The 19,342-nt window shown below is 44.0% G+C and overlaps 3 protein-coding genes across 7 annotated transcripts; 1 reads left to right on the top strand and 2 right to left on the bottom strand.

Annotated features, from left to right (window-relative positions):
• The first annotated feature begins 2,752 nt into the window (after nt 1-2,752).
• On the top strand, nt 2,753-3,603 carry LOC127302416 (uncharacterized). Its single transcript, XM_051332872.2, has one exon. The coding sequence runs from the start codon at nt 2,823-2,825 to the stop codon at nt 3,303-3,305; it is 483 nt and encodes a 160-aa protein (XP_051188832.1). The 5' UTR covers nt 2,753-2,822; the 3' UTR covers nt 3,306-3,603.
• Nucleotides 3,604-5,284: 1,681 nt separating this feature from the next.
• On the bottom strand, nt 5,285-10,695 carry LOC127302414 (uncharacterized). 3 transcript variants are annotated; one of them, XM_051332870.2, is made up of 5 exons: nt 10,218-10,695; nt 9,798-10,111; nt 9,274-9,471; nt 8,934-9,084; nt 5,285-7,786 (listed from the first exon to the last, which is right to left on the bottom strand). In XM_051332870.2, the coding sequence occupies exon 5, from the start codon at nt 6,304-6,306 to the stop codon at nt 5,395-5,397; it is 912 nt and encodes a 303-aa protein (XP_051188830.1). In that variant the 5' UTR covers nt 6,307-7,786; nt 8,934-9,084; nt 9,274-9,471; nt 9,798-10,111; nt 10,218-10,695; the 3' UTR covers nt 5,285-5,394. The 3 variants fall into 3 exon arrangements, 2 of the variants coding, with proteins under 2 accessions (XP_051188830.1, XP_051188829.1); XM_051332869.2 differs by lacking the exon at nt 9,274-9,471; XR_007852890.2 differs by lacking the exons at nt 5,285-7,786; nt 9,274-9,471 and adding an exon at nt 8,100-8,440 and having other exon boundaries at nt 10,218-10,686.
• A 1,933-nt stretch (nt 10,696-12,628) lies between these two features.
• On the bottom strand, nt 12,629-19,310 carry LOC127302413 (uncharacterized). Of its 3 annotated transcripts, none has more exons than XM_051332866.2 (12): nt 18,979-19,310; nt 17,161-17,668; nt 16,303-16,453; nt 15,818-15,925; nt 15,167-15,726; nt 15,026-15,090; nt 14,187-14,259; nt 14,025-14,098; nt 13,846-13,915; nt 13,488-13,648; nt 13,340-13,412; nt 12,629-13,045 (listed from the first exon to the last, which is right to left on the bottom strand). In XM_051332866.2, the coding sequence occupies exons 1-12, from the start codon at nt 19,135-19,137 to the stop codon at nt 12,879-12,881; spliced, it is 2,169 nt and encodes a 722-aa protein (XP_051188826.1). In that variant the 5' UTR covers nt 19,138-19,310; the 3' UTR covers nt 12,629-12,878. The 3 variants fall into 3 exon arrangements, with proteins under 3 accessions (XP_051188826.1, XP_051188827.1, XP_051188828.1); XM_051332867.1 differs by lacking the exon at nt 18,979-19,310 and adding an exon at nt 18,234-18,492; XM_051332868.1 differs by lacking the exon at nt 18,979-19,310 and adding an exon at nt 18,276-18,492.
• Nucleotides 19,311-19,342: the final 32 nt, after the last annotated feature.

Genomic DNA, 19,342 nt, shown 5'->3' with positions numbered 1-19,342 from the left:
TATACTTGTGGGTCATCACCCATCATGGTGTATGGGGGAGCATTTGTGAGTCCTCACGAAGCAACAATGATCAAGTAAGGCATTCCGGCTTGAGTGGAGCTTGAAGAGTTATCATCAAGATCAAGCGGGATGCGCAAGACAAAGGTATGGCCTTGCTAGGTTTTCCTTTTACCTGTCTCAAGGTGGTTGTTGGGAGACCGGATTATAGGATAGATAGCCACACTATCAAGAGGGGCTTTCGGTTGGGTAACTTGATCACATCGTCTTAGGGAGCTCAATACTTTGCATACTTTGCATATCCCTATTGCTTCTTAGTGTTTCTATGTGAGAGGTTCTTGAGCTTGTTGCTAGCTTTACATCAAGCCCAAGTTCATCGAAAACGGAATCCGCATGCATCTTCTAATGCGTTTTCGAGTTTGGACGTCTTCACCGTTTCTTGACGGCGGGAGACTCCCTCTCTAAAAACATCTAAAAATATCCTGTGAGGAGTCTCCATATTTGTTGGGATTCTATTCATCGGTATCTTTCCAACAAAATTGGTTTCATGTCAATCGGGGCCCGGACACAAAAGTTATCACAGTTTTTTGTATAGCATGTTTTCCTGCTGGCCCGGTTTCTCGTCCGGCGTGACCGTCCGTCCCACCGGATGGCCCGGTTCAAACCGACCCCTGGACAGGTGCCAACCGGGCACTATCCAGTAAGTCTTCCAGCTTCTCCTGGTGTTGGTCAGGACGGGTCCGGCCGGTGGCCCGGTCTGACTGGCCCCTAGGCCGGACGACCCGGTCCTAGGCCCGGTTGACTGGCCTCCTCGACGGTTGACTCAGCCCAATTTTTCCCCAACGGTTATATTTGCTCTTGGGCTATAAATAGCCCTTCTTCCACCTTGGGCTGTATAAGTTCTTCCACTCTCTCTCCTCCATCGTTGACTTTGAAGAACTTGCCCTCTCTCTTGATTCCCCCCCATGATTCTTGCTCATTCTTGAGAGATCTAAGAGAGGAGATCTAGATCTACAATCCACACCAATCCATCTCTCCTCTAAGTGAGGGAAACCCTTTGGATCTAGATATTGGAGTCATTTGTTGATTTCCTCTTTGTTCTTCCTCTCTAATCTCATCCTAGCATTTTTTTGCTTTTGTGGGATTTGAGTGTGAAGGATTTGAACACCTCTAGTGTTCTTGCTTTGCATCATTGCATATTGTTGAGCTCTCCACCACGATTAGTTCGAGTGAGAGACCGTGAACTTGTTACTCTTGGAGGGAGACCTCCTAGTTGGCTTGGTGGTTGGTGCTCCGGTGATCTCTTCAAGGAAGATTGTGAAGAGGCCCGGGCTTCTCCTTCGTGGAGCTTGTGAAGTGGTTGTGGAGCTTGCCATCTCCGGAGTGCAGGAAAAGCTAACCATAAGGAAAGGGCCATTATCCTTCGTGGGTTTTGCTCGGAGAATAGGGTGAGCCTTCGTGGCGTTGGGGAATCCTTCGTGGGACCTCCACTCCTCCAAACGTGACGTACCATCTTGAAAAGGAAGGGAACACGAGAATACATCCTCGTCTCCGCGTGCCTTGGTTATTTCTATACCCGAGCTTTCTTTTCTTGTGATAGCCATTGTGTTTGAAGTACATATATCTTGCTATCACTTGTGTTACATATATCTTGTGCCTATCTTGCTCAACTCTAGTTGTTGTTGTTGCACTTAGTTGAGCCTAGCATATTTAGGGGTTGTGCTTGTAAACTAAACGTTAGTTTAATTCTGCATTCTTACAAGCCAAATCCGTAAGAGTTTTTAAACGCCTATTCACCCTCCCTCTAGGCGACATCTCGTCCTTTGACTATGTATGTTAGGAATTTCTACTATGAAAGATTTATCTATGTTAGTTTGGTTGGCTAATGACAATGCCAACTTCTGATTCTTTACAGTGTCATATGAGCCGACAATAGATGAAATAGGTGTGCCGACATTAGTGCTTTTCCTAGTAGTGACATGAGCTATCCACCATGTGATGTAAACTAGTGAAACTTGTATACTATGGTAACATGTACATGTATGTATATCAAATAATGTAACTAGTGTGATTTGGAAATGGTGTTGACATGATTAGATGAAGAATGAGAAATTTGAGGTGGATAACTAGAAGATTCAATCCCTAGATCACTTACTACGTCTACACTACGAGCAAGACCACAATCGGTCAAAGAAAGAGGGTGGCTTTAGTTCCTTTGAATTCTAACCATGTTGCTGCATTCACAATGTTATTGTTCGTACTTAGTATAACCACTAATTGTTTATATCTTTCTATGTAGTACCATGCCATTTTTCCCGCACGTTTTATGCCGCACTTTCGAGACACAATCGAATTACATGTACCTATACCAATCAGACCGTTGGATAAGTTTATGTGAAGCATGAAAATTACGGTATTACCATTTTATATTCAATTATGCAGATTGTGTTGATCAACAGAAGCTGCAACAAGATATATCTCGGAAAATGGAGAGTTGTGAAGGTGCATAAAATCTATGATGTGAGTATGAATTCAGTTGGTTTCTTAGACATTTTGCAGATGTATGTGAACATGAGACTAAAGTACGATAAAGTAATTCGGTTGCATATACATCCAAGAGCTGAATTGAATTTCCGTTATACTATAATAAAGTACTGTTTTAGTAATCTTAAACATCGAACAGACACAGACAGGTGGCCCCAGAAAGTTCCAACAGCAGGCCCACCCTTCAGTGGCAGGCCTCCTCACTCTGTCCCCAACGTCCACCTCCACCCTCTCCATTCCCCATCGTCAGCTCAGATCTCTCCCCCACACGAACCCTAACCATGGCGATCGCGGCGCGCGCCCTGCGCCGCCTCCAGCTCCACCTCGCCCCCGCTCTCGCCCGCCCCTTCTGCGCCGTCTCACCGGCCGCCGCCGCAGCCGCCCCCGCCCCCTCCTCCGCCAAGGTCTCGGACCGCATCGTGCGCGTCCTCGCCATCGACCTGGACGGCGCGCGCCGCGAGGTGGTCGGCCTGGCCGGGCAGACCCTCCTCCGCGCGCTCGCCAACGCGGAGCTCATCGAGCCGGCCTCCCACCGCCTCGACGACATCGACGCCTGCTCCGCCGAGTGCGAGGTCCACATCGCGCAGGAGTGGCTCGAGAAGCTGCCCCCGCCCTCCTACGAGGAGCGCTACGTCCTCACCCGCGCCTCCCGGAACCGGGAGCTCAACAAGCACGCCCGCCTCGGCTGCCAGGTCGTGCTCGGCAAGGAGCACCAGGGGATGGTCGTCGCCCTCCCCGAGCCCAAGCCATGGGACATCCCGTAAGCCGCCCTCCGCGAGCGGCCTTCCACCACGCCGCAAACCTTCCGTTTCATGGTACGGATTTGATGAAAGAATAATGAATTCGATCGGCAAAACTTAGAGCTGCTTCTCAAACTCTTTGTCTCCTTTGGATGTGGAGCGTGTGGATGATGTAATATGGAACCCCTTTGCCATTTACCCCTGTTTTTCTTTGTTTGTTTTGGTCTGTACATTTGATGTATTCTTGGTTGCAGGCTTGCAGCTCGGCATATACTTTCTGCATTTCTATTTCTTTCTCATACTTGATTTGAATGCTTGCTTAGCTCCTTGGTGTTGCTTTAAACTGGTCTCCATTCTGAATTTGTTAGAAATGATAATCGACATCCTAGAAACTGCTGGGTAAAAGATGTTATCAATTCCATGTACACGTTTCCTGAAGTATATTTTTAGCTGCTACCATTGCAAATGCTACATTGACCAAAGGGGGATGAATCCCTCCCTTGGCTGTCCGTTGTTAGGTAGAAGATGAGACCTCTCCAGCGGTGGATTTATGCGCGCTGGATAGTACCCCGTTTAATTCATGGGCGAGCTAACCATTGTGAGCTCAAGCCATCAACCCAGTGCTTGGTTCTCCACCATTGCAAATGCTGCTATAACTTGGAAGCAGTGTGACCAGACTTCTATAGGTATTTGGTCATGATCTTGGATTTGCGGGAATGGAAGATTTAAGGCAAGGGTGCTGGTAGTCTTCAAAAATGAAATGTTGAATAGTAGGAGGAAAGATGAAGCATGTAAGAGTAGTGTATTGGTGTTGGAGTAACATTCGAGTGAATTTGTCCACTGTTGACCTGTTCCTCCTTTTCATCTATTTGTCTTTCGGAGTTCCATTTCCATATCTACAAACATTGGCACTAGAATAATGATAGCCTTAGAAGACCAAAAGTTGCTAGTCCTGTTGCATTTGTTATCATAATGCCATTACTTAGTTAACCAAAATGCTTTGGAAGCAATTCAGGAACCAATTCAAGAGTGATAAGCTTCACATGAGTAAATTAGGTTTGGAGATGGCGTCTACAATAGCAAAATGCTAGGTGACATCCACAAATGCTGAATGCTAACATTTTGTGTGTGTGTGCATATCTCTGTAAGACTGTACTGCTTTGAGAAGCATATAAATAAGCAAAGATTGCATCATTCACATCTTAATTTGACAGGAAACATTGTTGATACAAGAAGTACCCCATGACACTTGATTCTCATCTTCCATATGTTCGAGGCAAGGTATTTGACATTGACAGGATCCCAGAGGGTTGTGCTTTCACCGAAGAAAGTCAGGATGTTATTCCCAACAAGTAGTTTGCTTGATAATCTTTGCACTGCCTACCTATGAGTAGCTATCCAAAGCAATAGCTTGGTCTGGTCGTTGCCTGCTGGATACTACCTTAACATTACCAATCTGTTCATGAATGTCCGAGAACTGGTACTGCACAGTATTGTTTATACTTCAGAATTTCATAAGGATAGTAATCCCTGCCTGATATTATTGTTCCGGCATCAGAACGCTGGATGTTAGAGTTGGTGCATTTTGTCCATTGCTTTTTTAACATGGACGTAGTTGTCCCTGGCTGTAAATGACTAGTTGTTCTACATCATTCGTTGCTTTGGTTGAAAACTTGAAATCTGTCACATGTACCAATGTTACCTGATGTTGCAGATTGCAGCTATACTTGAAATTGAGCTCGTCATTGATCTTTCCCAAGGTCTCTAGAGAAACTTGCTGGAAGAAGACATATGAAATAACAGGCTTTAACTTTTAAGTATTTGAAGAAGGTAGCACCAGCTATTCTTGCTTCATGAACCTAACTTAATTCACACTGTTATCTACTCGCACATCTCCATTTCAAACAAAAACAACACCTAGGCTGTTCACTTGGTATGACAAATGCAGCAACAGCTAAATACTTTGCAAAAAATACAAAAGAGCTAAATACTATGTGGACATTATTGACCAATCAGAACTCTAGAAACAACAACAACAACAACAACCAAGCCTTTCAGTCCCAAACAAGTTGGGATATGCTAGAGTTGAAACCCATAAGATCTCGAAGCCAAATCATGGTTTCAGAACGTGGATAGCTAACTTCCACGTACCCCTATCCATGGCTAAATCTTTATCGATATTCCAAACCTTCAGGTCTCTCTTAACAGACTCCTCCCATGTCAAGTTAGGTCTACCACGACCTCTCTTAACATTCTCAGCACGTTTTATCCGTCCGCTATGCACTGGCGCTTCCGGAGGCCTCCGTTGGATATGTCCAAACCATCTGAGACGATGTTGGACCAGCTTCTCTTCAATCGGTGCTACCCCAACTCTCTCTCGTATATCGTCATTCCGTACCCGATCATTTCTTGTGTGGCCACATATACATCGCAACATGCGCATCTCTGCTACCCTTAACTGTTGGATATGTCGTCTCTTCGTTGGCCAACAGTCCGCGCCATACAACATCCCAGGTCGGGTAGCTGTCCTATAAAATCTGCCTTTTAGCTTTTGTGGCACTCTCTTGTCACAGAGTACGCCAGAAGCTTGTCGCCACTTCATCCAACCAGCCTTGATTCGGTGGCCCACATCTTCATCGATATCGCCATCCTTCTGCAACATGGACCCCAAATATCGAAAAGTGTCTCGCTCCGGTACCACCTCCTCGTGCCTAGTAGAACTGAAACTGCACCTCATGTATTCAGTTTTAGTTCTACTAAGCCTAAAACCTTTCGATTCTAGAGTTCGCCTCCACAACTCTAACTTTCTATTAACCCCCTTTCGGCTATCATCGACTAGCACCACATCATCCGCAAAGAGCATACACCATGGGATATCTCCTTGTATATCCCTTGTGACCTCATCCATCACCAAATCAAAAAGATAAGGGCTCAAAGCTGACCCTTGGTGTAGCCCTATTCTAATTAGAAAGTCATCAGTGTCGCCATCACTTGTTCGAACACTTGTTACAACATTATCATACATATCCTTGATGAGGTTAATGTACTTTATTGGGACTTTGTGTTTCTCCAAGGCTCACCACATGCCATTCCGAGGTATCTTATCATAGGCCTTCTCCAAATCAATGAACACCATATGAAGGTCCTTCTTTTGCTCCCTGTATCTCTCCATCAGCTGTCGTACCAAGAAGATGGCTTTCATGGTAGACCTCCCAGGCATGAAACCAAATTGGTTTTTGGTCACGCTTGTCAACCTTCTTAAGCGGTGCTCAATGACTCTCTCCCATAGCTTCATAGTATGGCTCATCAGCTTTATTCCACGGTAATTAGTATAACTTTGAACATCCCCCTTGTTCTTGAAGATTGGTACTAAAATACTCCGCCTCCATTCTTCGGGCATCTTGTTTAACCGAAAAATGAGGTTGAAAAACTTAGTTAGCCATACTATCGCTACGTCTCCAAGGCCTCTCCACGCCTCGATGGGGATACCATCAGGACCCATCGCATTGCCTCCTTTCATCCTCCTTAGCGCCTCCTTAACCTCAGACCTGGATACGTCGCACAAAGCACATGCTGGTATCATCAAAATGAGTCGTCTAGCTCAATGGTAGAGCTCTCAACCTCTCCATTGTAAAGGTTGTCAAAGTACTCCCGTCATCTATGCTTGATCGCCTCATCCTTCACAAGAAGCTGATCCTCTCCGTCCTTGATGCATTTGACTTCGTTGACATCCCTCGTCTTCCTCTCCCTAAACTTGGCCATCTTATAGATGTCCCTTTCGCCTTCCTTCGTGTTTAAACGTTGGTAGAGGTCCTCATACGCCCGATCCCTTGCTTCACTCACCGCCCGCCTTGCAGCCTTCTCGCCACCTTGTACTTCTCCATGTTAGCTGCACTCTTGTCCAGATATAGGCATCTGAAAAAGTCATTCTCCCTAATAACCAGAACTCTAGAAACAGTGTACAAAATCAAAGATGTTCAAGACAGGTTCTTTGCCATTGACAACAGTGTACAGTATTTCTCAGGATTGCGCTTTGGCCCCATTTATATGTTGTCCAATGTACCAGGGGTTTTAATCCCAATGCACTATTAATCTTTGCACTGACTATTCGCACACCTAGCTTGATCTGGTCGTTTACCTGTTCAATGTGAGCATAACCAGTTCGTTAATGCAACCCCGCATTCTGGTTACACTTCAGAATTTCACATGGATGTTATTGTCCTTGCCTGATATTGCTCACACCACAGATCTCCAAATGGAAAGAGTTGGTGTTTATCATCCATTCTACTCTCTCTGTCCAAAAATGGTTACGGTCTAGAGTATTTCACATGCACATTGTTATCTCTGTCTGATTGTTCACAGATCAGAACAACAATTGGTTGAGAGTTGGTGCACACCATGCGTTTCTTTGGTTGAAAAACTTTAAACCTGAGAATGACAGATGTTGCAGATTGGAACTACTCGCTCCGTCCCAAAAAAGGATGCCAGGGTTAGTTTTTTAGTACCTGAAAGGAAGAAACCTGATGAAATGAAAGCCTTTGGCTTTTGATTATTCTAAGAGCGCACCAGCTATTCCAGTTACATGAACCTACCTTAATTCACACTATTATCTACTCACATATGCCCATTCAATACAAAAACACATAGGCTGTTCACTTGCTACGCCACCAAACAATTTGTCGAACAAAGATAGCAACAGCTAAGAACTTCGCAAAAAATATTCGGAATACACAGCAAACATTATCAACCAACCAGAATTCCAGAAACAGCTTGTGTTCACTCACATCACAAAATTAATAGTGCAGCTGCAGCGTCCCAGAATTTTCAAGATCAGAAGATTATGAAATAAAAGTCTGGAGTTTACAACGACCTTAAAACAGCCACAATAAGAACAACAACACGAGCAGGCAAACTCTCAGAAGGTAAAATAGCTAGACAAGGCACCAAGACGATTATGTTTTTAACAGAGGTCGGTGACTACTACTGGTTTCAGTGGCCGCAAGTTCCCAACTTTGGGAGTTTAACCAGGCATATTTGCATCAGGTATCCTGCTGTTCTTATCCTCTGCCTTTCTGTGAAGCTCCACTATCATATTGGTAGCTGCAGATCACCTGACCTCGCATGGGGGGCTTGTAAGATGTACACTGGCATGAAACATTCTTGAAAACATAGGAAAGTGACTAGTGAAGAAGTGCTCAGAACAATGTGTGAGTTCTAAAAGAGAGACAATGATTGTCAATCAAACAGCAGTTACTGGTTATTGCTAGCTAGGAACCTAATCAAGTAGTCAGTTATTTACAAGTGATTGCAATGCTATGGCAGTATGGCTAATAAAGCCTACAAAGGTGTACACATATTCAGTAACAATGAACTGAACCCTGACATTAAATAGGCCTAACACTTCAATGAACCACACCAATTGGTAAACAAACAAGCAGTCTATTGATCTGAAACCTTGAGAACTCTTTTGGCCTAAGCATGGTTATGGCAGCACACTGTGTATGTTATCATCTCAATGCACGAAACTAACCTGTATCTGTAGGGATTGAATTCAATATATGATTATCAGGAAGTAGGTGGCAGAAAACCCCCTCCATATGCCATTCTTAATTCTTATGCTTATATGGTCCATTCAAGCTTGAGGTTCCGTACCTGGCATCTCTTGTACGAGGAGTGCCCCCCTCATTCACTTCCTCTTTGTGCTCATGGTTTGACCACCATCTCCTTTGGCCACTTCATCAAATTTGAGGAAGTTTACTTATATTTGTCTATTACTGAGAGCGCTTTTGGTGTCTCTTCCCTTCTGCATAAGTTTTAGACATGGTGAGTAACTAGAAATGTGGAAATTATGTATAAAATTATTCTTGCCACACTTCCGCTGGACGATTTGTTCGTCACAAAGTGCGGAGAAGGATTTGTCCACGGTGAAAAGTGTGGCACACCACAATTAGCGCAGAAATTTTGAAAATTTATGGCTCCCAGCAGAACATACCCACAAATGTTTGCCAAAAAACTGTAGTAGTTCTACAGCGTGATTGTCAATTCCATGTTCAGATGTGAAGAGGGGTAACGAAACTTGGAACACGTAGTTTATGAACATGGATGAGCAATAACCAATAATAGGAAAGACAAGATGCCATTTTGGCGTTCGAAAGCACCGTTCTTCATTACAGGATCCAAGACAAGGCGCCTGATGCAAGGATTAGTTATTCAAGTTGAAGCAGGGTAAATGAATCACACAAAAACTTGCCCTACAGATCATACACAAGTGTCAGCCAAGAACTTATGGCAGCTAATTTGGTCACCAAAAGATGTTATAATTGCTAGTAGATCGTAGGGTAGGCTGGAGACAGAAACTGAGCTATGAAAAGAATAAATATTTAGCGATTGATGACTGGCCATGGAGGGTGTGGCTCCTTTCTTTATACAGATATATCTAAAAGGACCTAATACAGCTGAAGCAAACTAGCAAGAACTACAAGGTACTGATGCAACGAATTGATTGATTACACTCACAAGATGGAACCACCAAAACTGAGGCGAGGACATTAGCTGGATGCCTGCGAGGAAATGGAGCGACCATACATATACACATCCATGCATGTTTCCTTGTATCTCTGACCATCCCTCCATCCCTCATTCAGCTAAATTCCGGCTTCTTGTTGTTGCCATATCAGTGAACTCCAAGAATCAACACAAGCATATACTCCTTGTCTTCTCCACCTTGACCTCTTCTCCTTGAAGCAGGCATGCATGCCTATGTTTCTGGCCTCTGTCCACAGAGCCAAGTGCAAAGCTGGGCACACAGGGAAATGGCGTCCTCCTGGGTGCTGTGAAAATAAGACGTGCAGGTAGTATCATGCACCGAGGAGAGGAGTCGCTCGCTCGAGTCAGCTGATGAGATTAAGGGTGAAAGGAGGGAGGGTGAGTGGGTACCTTGGCTGGAACTCCAGGACCTGGGTGAGGCTGCAGTCGTTGAACCGTACTTTCCGGCTACTCCTCTTCTTCTCCACCTTGACCTCTTCTCCTTCAATCACAACGGGATCCAGATCGAGATCGGCAACTTGTTCGCCGTGGTCGGCCTTTGCTGCGGCTGCTGTTGCACTATCAGTATCGCTAGGCAACAAGATGCGGTGCTGCTCCTCCTGATTACTGTTGGGATCGGACTCCATGCCTCCCTTTCTCTTGGGAAGGAATGAAAACACGGGGAATGGATCGGAAGGAGGAGAGAGAGAGAGCAGAGCTTGGCCTCGAGCTGGAAGGGAAGGAATCGTGGGGAGCCGCGGGGCAGCAGCCAGCAGGAGGAAGAGATGCCTGCGGGAGGAGGACGACGACAGGATGGGGATTTCCGTTCCTGTCTCGACAGCTCACAAGCAGAGGGAAATGGGGAACTAGTCGACTCGATGTTCGTTGTTTCTTGTCCAGCTAGACACGACTCAGTCCTAGTGAGAGTAGTATCTCACAACAATAATAATTTTTAATAATTTAACAGTCAAAATACCAATACTGCTCTGCTCCGCTGAAAAATCTCAGTTTAATTTTACTCCGTCACTTTTCTGTCTAAGCACATCAGCCTCGTACTTTCCCAAGGGTGGTCTACCATTTGTCCACTTCTAAAATTGCCAAAATCGATGTTCGAGGCAATCCGATTTTGAACAACTACTTATTCAGCAATATCAATTCAAGCATAAATATTTTAGAGTGCAAATGAAATCAACAATAATTCAGGTGAGTAAAATTACGTAGTTTAAATTCAATGATCCAAATTCGCAAATAGAGAGCTAGCACCATTGGTTGCCTTGATGTATCCACGTGTGCTCAACTAAATTGTCTTGAAATTGTTGATGTACTGTACAAAAATTCTAAATCAATATCAAGATTGGCGAGTTAGATCATGCTCATCCCCGTGATCATAATGTCCATGGCGACACAAGCAACCATGGCCTCCCGCAGTTGCGAAGACCAAGTCCTTCCGGATGGTGAACAATTGCTCAACAATCTTGGAGCATTTCAAATGCCCGTTCCACATCCCTCCTCGCACCTTCTTGTTGTTGTGCAGAGAGAGATTTCTTGTTACTTTCAAATGCCCGTTCCACATCCCTCCTCGCACCTTCTTGTTGTTGTGCAGAGAGAGATTTCTTGTTACTCGTGTGTTGGAAATAATCTTCACAAATGTCAGCCCATGGAGGATATGGTACCATTAGCTAGATAGTATCCCTTATCCTAGTGGTGACCATTGGTTTTATAGTTGCACTCCCGAGCATTTTCTTCAGCAAGCCTTGCAAACACCAGAGATCGTTGAAGCATGTTAATGCTGTGGGACCCTACCATACCAAAAAAAGGATGGCATGACTCTAGGTGTTGCCCGTTGCCTCACCAGCATGACCTTTATATTGCCCTTGCAAAGCATATGAACAATTGTTCCATTCAAGTACAAACAACCGATGCTTTCAAGCATCCCGGGGAAACTTCTAGCCATCAATCATGTTGTGCCTTGAGGCTTGAGCATTTGGTTCTCTCCTGTATTCTTTTGTAAACATTGCCATCGCAGAAGCGAAAAAAGAAAAAAAAACATTACGTGTCAGCAAGGCATGTGGCTCACCCATGCGAATGTACTCATCAGTCTGATCATCTGCAGCTCCATAGGTAAGCATCTAGACAACAACAGTGCACTTCTGAATAGAAAACAACCCAAGTAGCCCACCACAATGCCTCTTCAACTTGAAATAGTCATCATATGAACTATGAAGTAGCCACCATAGTGCTTCACACCCTCGACAAGATAGTTTCTCCACCTTGACTCAGGCCTCCTGGTTGGTTGGTACTGTGTGAATGACCAATTGCTGCATCAAATTCCTTCTCAATGATTGACGAGACACCCTTGGTAATAGCACCGTACTCAATCAAACATTCTTTCCTTGTCAGGCTGAGGAGAAGCAGACAACTTTTCATATTGGCCACGTTGAGGTTTCTTTACTCACATAAAATTCATTCGATACTGGACTATCTCTACTGACAACAACTTCTTCAGCTATCTCACATGTCTTGCTCCCCGTTCAAACGGACCCATTCATCAATGTCTTGTTCCCCGTTGCCTTGGTTGAAGACTTCGAAATCAGTCACAGGTAGAGAGCTGTTGCAGATTCGAACTACATCATCGAGTACCCGGAACTGGAAGGATGAAGGCTCCATGCTCGAAGAGATCACCAGCTGTTCTAGCTTCATGAACCTGAAATACCTCGGCTGTTCACAATATTGCCCTATTGGCAAATATCTACTGGCCCTTTACAGAAAAAAAAACCCAAAGATAAGATATTAAACTTAGCTCAATGGCAGCAACAGCTGAATATCACGCCAACATTGGCCAACCAGATCGATAATTTGCGGCTGCAGCAGCACATGATTTTAAAATAACATTCTGTGGTTTATCACGACCTTAAGAAAACTCCACACAAATAACAACATGAGGATTCAACCTCTGGAAGGTGAAGTAGCTAGACGAGGTTCCCACGGAGTTTGGTTCAAAGTTTTAATGACTAATGGGTTCAAGCCCGCCTGCTCTTCCAGCATTGGGAGTTTAACTAGGCAACTTTTGCATCAGCTATCCTGCTCTTCTTCATCTTCTTCTTCCTTGTTCTTCTCAAGCTCCGCTATCATATTGGCGGCTGCAGAGTACCTCGCCTTGCGTGGGGTCGGACTAGGATCACCAACGATGCTCATGTCAAACTCAGAGCATGCGAGGTGTACAGTGGCACGGAACATTCCTGAAAAAATATAGGATAATGACTAGTGAAGAAGTGTTTGAAACAATGTGTGAGAGCTCTGAAAGGGAGACGATGATAGTCAATCAAACAGAAGTTACACTATACATGTTGTCACTTCAATGCACAGGACTTACAGGCAACTGTAGGGACTGAACTCAATAATGGTAATCAAAAAGTACCATGGAACAAGACCTACTTGTACGATATTCTTAATTCTTATTCTTATATGGTTCAAGGACCAAATGCTTGTCCATGCAGAAAAATAAAGAGATAAAAGTAAATATTTATACATACCATCCGCCACTGAAAGTACTATTGCATATCTTGGGAGCATCCACTCACACTTTTTGCAGATGGCATCAAGCTCCTGCATTGACAGGTGTCAAAATTACAGGTGGCATTTAAAAATTCTAATACATCAGTTCTGCTCGAGGTTTCTTACCTCGCATTTATTGAGGAATGCCTGCTTCAGTTTATTCCTCTTAATGCTCCTGGTTTGACCGCCATCTCCAGAGCAAGCAGAATTGGCAACTGCCGTCATATTTGAGCAAGTTCCCTTATAGCTGTCCACTATTGCCAGCGCTTTGGGTGTCACCTTCCCTTCTGCATAAGGTTTAAACATGATGAGTACTAGAAACTGGAACTGATATAGAAACAACTTCTTGCCAAATCTTGCCACTTCCGCTAGACGATTTGTTTGTCACAGAGTGCGGTGGACAATTCGTCCGCAATGAGAAGTGTGCCACACGACAACTTAGTACAGAACTTTTGGAAATGTATGGCTCCTAGAAAAACACTACCATTCAAGATTGTATGAATTTCCATATCAATTTGAATACTTCGTTCCTGAAGTATGCATTCCTTGCGAAGCTGAAACAAAGAGAGAAAGGCACGAGTTCACATCAGCTTCTCAACTAGAAAAAATTAAAGGAAACATGCACCATTTTGACTGAAATAAAAGGGAAGACATATAACATACAATTTCATCCCGTATTTTCTGAAGTGATCGTAGTGACTCATACATCTGGTCATTATTGTTCTCAGTGATGCCGCCTACAATGAGATTGGTAGCACGTTGGTTAAGAACTGACAAATAACTAATAATAAGAAAAATAAGCTGTCTTGGGTGGTTTATTGCAACCTGAGTTTCCCGTCATTTCCATATTTTGGTGTTTCGAAGAACAGTTCTCGATTGCGTTATCAACATATGGTGCCTGATACAACAGTTAGTTATTTAAGTTGAACCAGAGTAAATAAACCAAATAAAAACTCAGCCTACTCATCATCTACTCATCAAACACAACTGTTAGCCAAGATTTGCCTAACTTATGGTGGCTATTTGGTCGCCAGAAGGTGTTTCGTCGCTAGATCATAGCGTAGATCAGACAAGGCTCGAGACAGAAACTGACCTATGAAAAGGATAAATACTTATTTGGTTGATTAAACATGTACAGTGTGGCTCCTTTCTTTATATTGAGATGACTAGCCCCTAACAGTAGGATTAATCTTAACCCATGGATCTTTTCCTAGCCGCTCTACGGTGTTGTATGGGCTTCTAGGCTCTCTCTTCTATACGATCAATACACCTAACCAAGGTGTATTCTCGAAAAAAAAAGTAATGGGATATTATTCCTTATATTTGGTAATATTGGATTAGGTCCGCTTCCTCCCCGCACCCTAACCCCTAACAAACGAAGTGTGTTCTATCACACTTTCCAAAACATTCACGTTGCAACATGACAGATGCCGAAACTCCATATTATATAATATAATAAAGTGTGTAGGAAAACACAAAAAATAGAATAAAGCACAACAAACATCACAATAATATTGTATAGATAAGGACGGAACCATACAATTAATATTTACTACTAGGTCACCATATTTGAATGTTTACTTCTATAACCATTTCAGAGTTGTTCGTAATGGCCACTATTATTGTATTTTTTTTCAATACTTACAAGCTGTAATTTAGCTTACCATTGGCAGAAGGACATCTTGGGGCATATTGTCATTCTGTGTTTTGTGCTTGTCCACTTGACCACCTAGAGTTCATTGTATCAGAACACTAATAACAAACAATATATCTGTAATATCAAAATACGGTTAAGAATGACTCACCGGACTGTAGGAGTATGGGTCCTCCACTTACTACTGTTGTTGCTTTTGTATTTATTGACTTATTAGTCGGGAGTCCTGAAGTTTTGACATCAGGAACAACAAGTGATTCATTTTCTGTTATGGGGCTCTCACCATCTGGACCCTCCGTTGCTGTAATTCTGGAGGCTTCAGGTTTCCTTTTGCAACTTTTATTGTGCTTGTTTTCTATTACGGGGATCTCATCATCTAGACCCTGCGCTGCTGTAGTCCTGGAGGCTTCAGCTTTTCCTTTGCAACTTTTCTTGTGCTTGTTTTCTATTATGGGGCTCTCACCATCTAGACCCTCAGCTGCTGTATCCCTGGAGGCTTCAGCTTTTCTTTTGAAACTTTTCTTGTTCTTGCTGATGTTGGAGTTCTGCTTACTATTGGCATCAGTTGCTTTTATTGCTCGTTTGTTTTGCTTTGGAGTTGACACTTCTGCAGTTTGTTTTTTCATCTTTGACATGCTATTCTCTCCTTGCTCTTCCAATTTTTCATCTATCCCAGAGTTCAACCTATGTCTGGGGACATCAGGCCATTTCCTGAAACATGTCAAGTGTTACGACCAATTGTGTTACCTGTGGAGGAGTCCAAGTTTCACGCATAAATAGCTGAGAACAAATCTAATGTTACCTGTGGAGGAGTCCTTGTAAAATCTCCTTATATGGAAGAATGTGATAGTACTCGACTACCGATGTTGTTTTCAGGAACGGATCATTTACAAATACTGGACCGTTCATACTGTCGAAGAGGGAAAAGGGGGAAAAAAGTCAGTATTGTCGAGAAATAGCAAAATATACAACATTGAGCAAAATATCCTCGTTTTACAGGAAAATGGCAAAAAAAAAAAAACATGATTTACGCAATACGCATCAGTAGAACAACATCACATATACATGGAATGCGTTACCGCCAGAGAAAAAAAGGGAAGAGCTATAGCAAAGCAACTTGCGCCGACATATGCAATAAATGGGTCACAAAGCAAGCCACACATTTTAAATGGCCTCACGTAGCATCAAGATGTACCATACTATGGTCTTATTTAATAAACTAAGGAGTGGTTGATCATAAAGGATCTGACCTACAATCATAGAACTATCTAGTAGGTAAAAGCAAACCTGAGAATCAAGTCTTCTAGAGACACTTCCACAAGTTTGCCCATTGTTGTTTTCTTATATTCCACGATGAACAACTTGGTAGTCGTCCTTCCTTTACTCAATGAGTATGTCAAATCTTCGTCAAGAACAAGCAAGTCTGAGCCATCCATACCTATTAAGACAATAAGTTTACCATAAGGAGCAGCAAACGATGCATAGGTTGGATCAAACAGAAAAGGCACAAATTATTAACAAAATCAAGTTCATGTATCACACTTTTACACGATCATATTTATACAAACATATAAACAACATCTCTAGCAAACAATGAGCTGCTATTAGTTCATGTACAAGGGAATTAACCTTCATAGTCTCCCAAGTTATATTTAATCAGCTAGTTGATAAACTCCAATCAAGTTTCATTATTAGTAGCTTGTAGACAACCAAAACAAATCAGAGGAGTAGTGCCAAGGCAAATAATTAACAAAAATTATTTGCTGATGTTATTGTTCTGCCTGAGACTAAATGGTTTTACACTAACTAAGCAAGTGAGAAGTACAATTTTGGGGTACATACTAGGACCATGCACGTTCTTGTTTTCTGTAAAGAAAGTGTGAACCTCAAATTCATTTTTGGGTTCATTAGAAGTTCAAATTTAGTACAATTCGGAACAATAGTAAACTTCTATTTACAAAATTAACAGAAACTCTGATCCATACAATTCTTCTTGTTTCTCGCAAGTATCTTTGATGGTATGAGAAATATTGTTGGCAAACTGCTAATAATCTGATCGAAGTGAGGAAAACCTCGCCAACGAAAAAATGAGAACTGCAGATACGGATATATAAATTAAAGGCTGTAGTGATAAAAAAAACTGACCTGTTCTACGCTGCACCTCTGACATTGCTAGTTGTTGAAGAATTAATGGACCATCCAAAGCACCAAATGTTGTTTTATTTGTCGACTCCTCGCCTGCTGGTTGGTTGGTACTGTGTGAAATACCGGATGCAGCATCATATTCCTTTTCTATGAATGACCAGACACCCTTGGTGTCAGCACCATACTCAATCAAACATTTTTTCTTTGTCGGGTCCAGAAGAAGCACAGCAACTTTGCCTATTGGCCACACTCCCATGTCTGGATAAATTTTAGTCGCATCGAGTTCTGCAGCAATCTTACAAGCTTGTATTGCTCCTTTATCAGTAACAGATAAGGTGGCATCATCTCCAGAATCATTCTCACGCGCATGGGCTATGCTCAGGTATGGCAACAAATCTTCTCCAACAGAAAGAGAAGCGCACGTAAAAAACCGCTTGGGATCAGCAAAAGCAAGCTTCGGAGACACCTTCCTGTGGTAGTAGTTGTACATAATGATAGCCGTGTGAACCTGCAAAACGACACAGCCGTGTGATGAGTTAGCAGCTGAGGAATACCATCTTAAATGTATTTAAGCAGCAATAGAATAAGAAACACATTACACTGCACACAAGCAAAAGGAGACGAGCATTTCATGGCTACACTGAGGATATTGTCATGGATAGCAAAGGAAATAAAGTACTGTAATACAACTACAATGCTCAGTTGACAGGCAAACTGTAAGCATTACCTAGCAAGTGCTGCAATCCAACAGACTAAGTAATTACATTGGTAAACTAAACATATATTTAACTATCTCACACAATCCCAATCCAATCACATCCAAATTCATAGAGAAATTTGAAAGGCGTCACAAGGTCCACTAGATGGGAAAATAATTTCCTTGGAACTACGCATGCCAGCCAAATCTTTCTGCAATGCTCAGTCTGTTGACAGATAGACAACTGCTTCAGCTGTCTATTTGCACGGCTACTACCAACAACCGTATTGTCAACAACAAATTGACAGAGCTGTCTCCTCCAATTTTGCAAGTAAACAAACAAACAAACAAAGCAGAACCGGAAATTTCTACTGACAATGGTGAGAAGAGAACTGCATACGGGGCGCTGGCAGCTTGCCTTTGCTGCCTAGCGCCGCTCCATCGCCGCCCAGGCGTATGACCCCGTGCTGCCGCCCATCGCTCCGCCTCCAACCAACCCCTCTCCTACACGACGCCCGCTCTCCACCGCCGACCGGTAAACGAGACCACGCCGCATGTGCCGCCAAGCAACCGGCTGGATGGCCGCCGCCGCCGCCATCTTCGTACCATAGAGCCAGATGGTGTGGCGTGTGCTCTGATCGCCCGGCCACCATGGTTCTCGGTTGGGCTTATCCAATTGGGCCTCAAACGTGCGCGTCGAGGCCCACTACCGGATCACTAAGGCAGCCCTGTCATCTATCGCCACCATCGTGATTAAGGCCCACCACCTCGCCTTCTTGCTCCTCCGCCCGGCGCCTCCCATTCCCCGCAACTCCTCCGGCCGTCCGGCGAGGTGCCTATCCGTCTCCGGGAAGGAAGTCACCCCCCAACTTCCCCACTCCGCAGCGAGCGATACCCAACCTACTATCTAGCAAGGGCGGCCGGTATGTACACCCGCCACCAACGAGGACACAGTACAGTACGAGAAAGATGACGAGCATCTTCGCCCCATCCCTCCCCTCCCAGCACGAACAGTGAGGAATTCTACCACCATAGATTGACAAGACAGCCCAACCAAAAATCCCCCGTCCTAATTACTAATTATCCGGAAAGAAAAGAAGCTAGCATTGTTGGGTGCTCACCTGCTGCGCGACGGCCCGCTGCTTCTCCAGCGTCATGTGGCGCTCGTCCTGGCCGGCGCGGCGCGGAAGCACCGGCCGCACCAGGTGCTCCACCAGCAGATTCACCGCTTCCTCCATGTGCACCACCGCCCCATTTCCTCCTCCGCCGCCGCCAGACATGCCGCCCTGACACAATTTTCCGCACAAACGAGTCAGGCGGGGCTCGATCTCTAGGGTTTGTGATTCTGTGTGGCGGCGGCCGTGGCTGGGTGGCCGGCTCTGCGGTGGGTTGGGGTTTTTTGTAGAGAGAGAGGAGTGGTGGGTGGAGACCGGAGAGAGCTAGAAATGGAAACAAACGCGGTGACGCGAAAGTGGAAAGGGCGAG

This window comes from Lolium perenne, chromosome 5 (genome assembly GCF_019359855.2).
Source record: "Lolium perenne isolate Kyuss_39 chromosome 5, Kyuss_2.0, whole genome shotgun sequence".
In the NCBI taxonomy this organism is placed as follows: Eukaryota; Viridiplantae; Streptophyta; class Magnoliopsida; order Poales; family Poaceae; genus Lolium; species Lolium perenne.
Note: the sequence above shows the minus strand (reverse complement) of the source record. Positions and strands in the feature narration are given on the sequence as shown.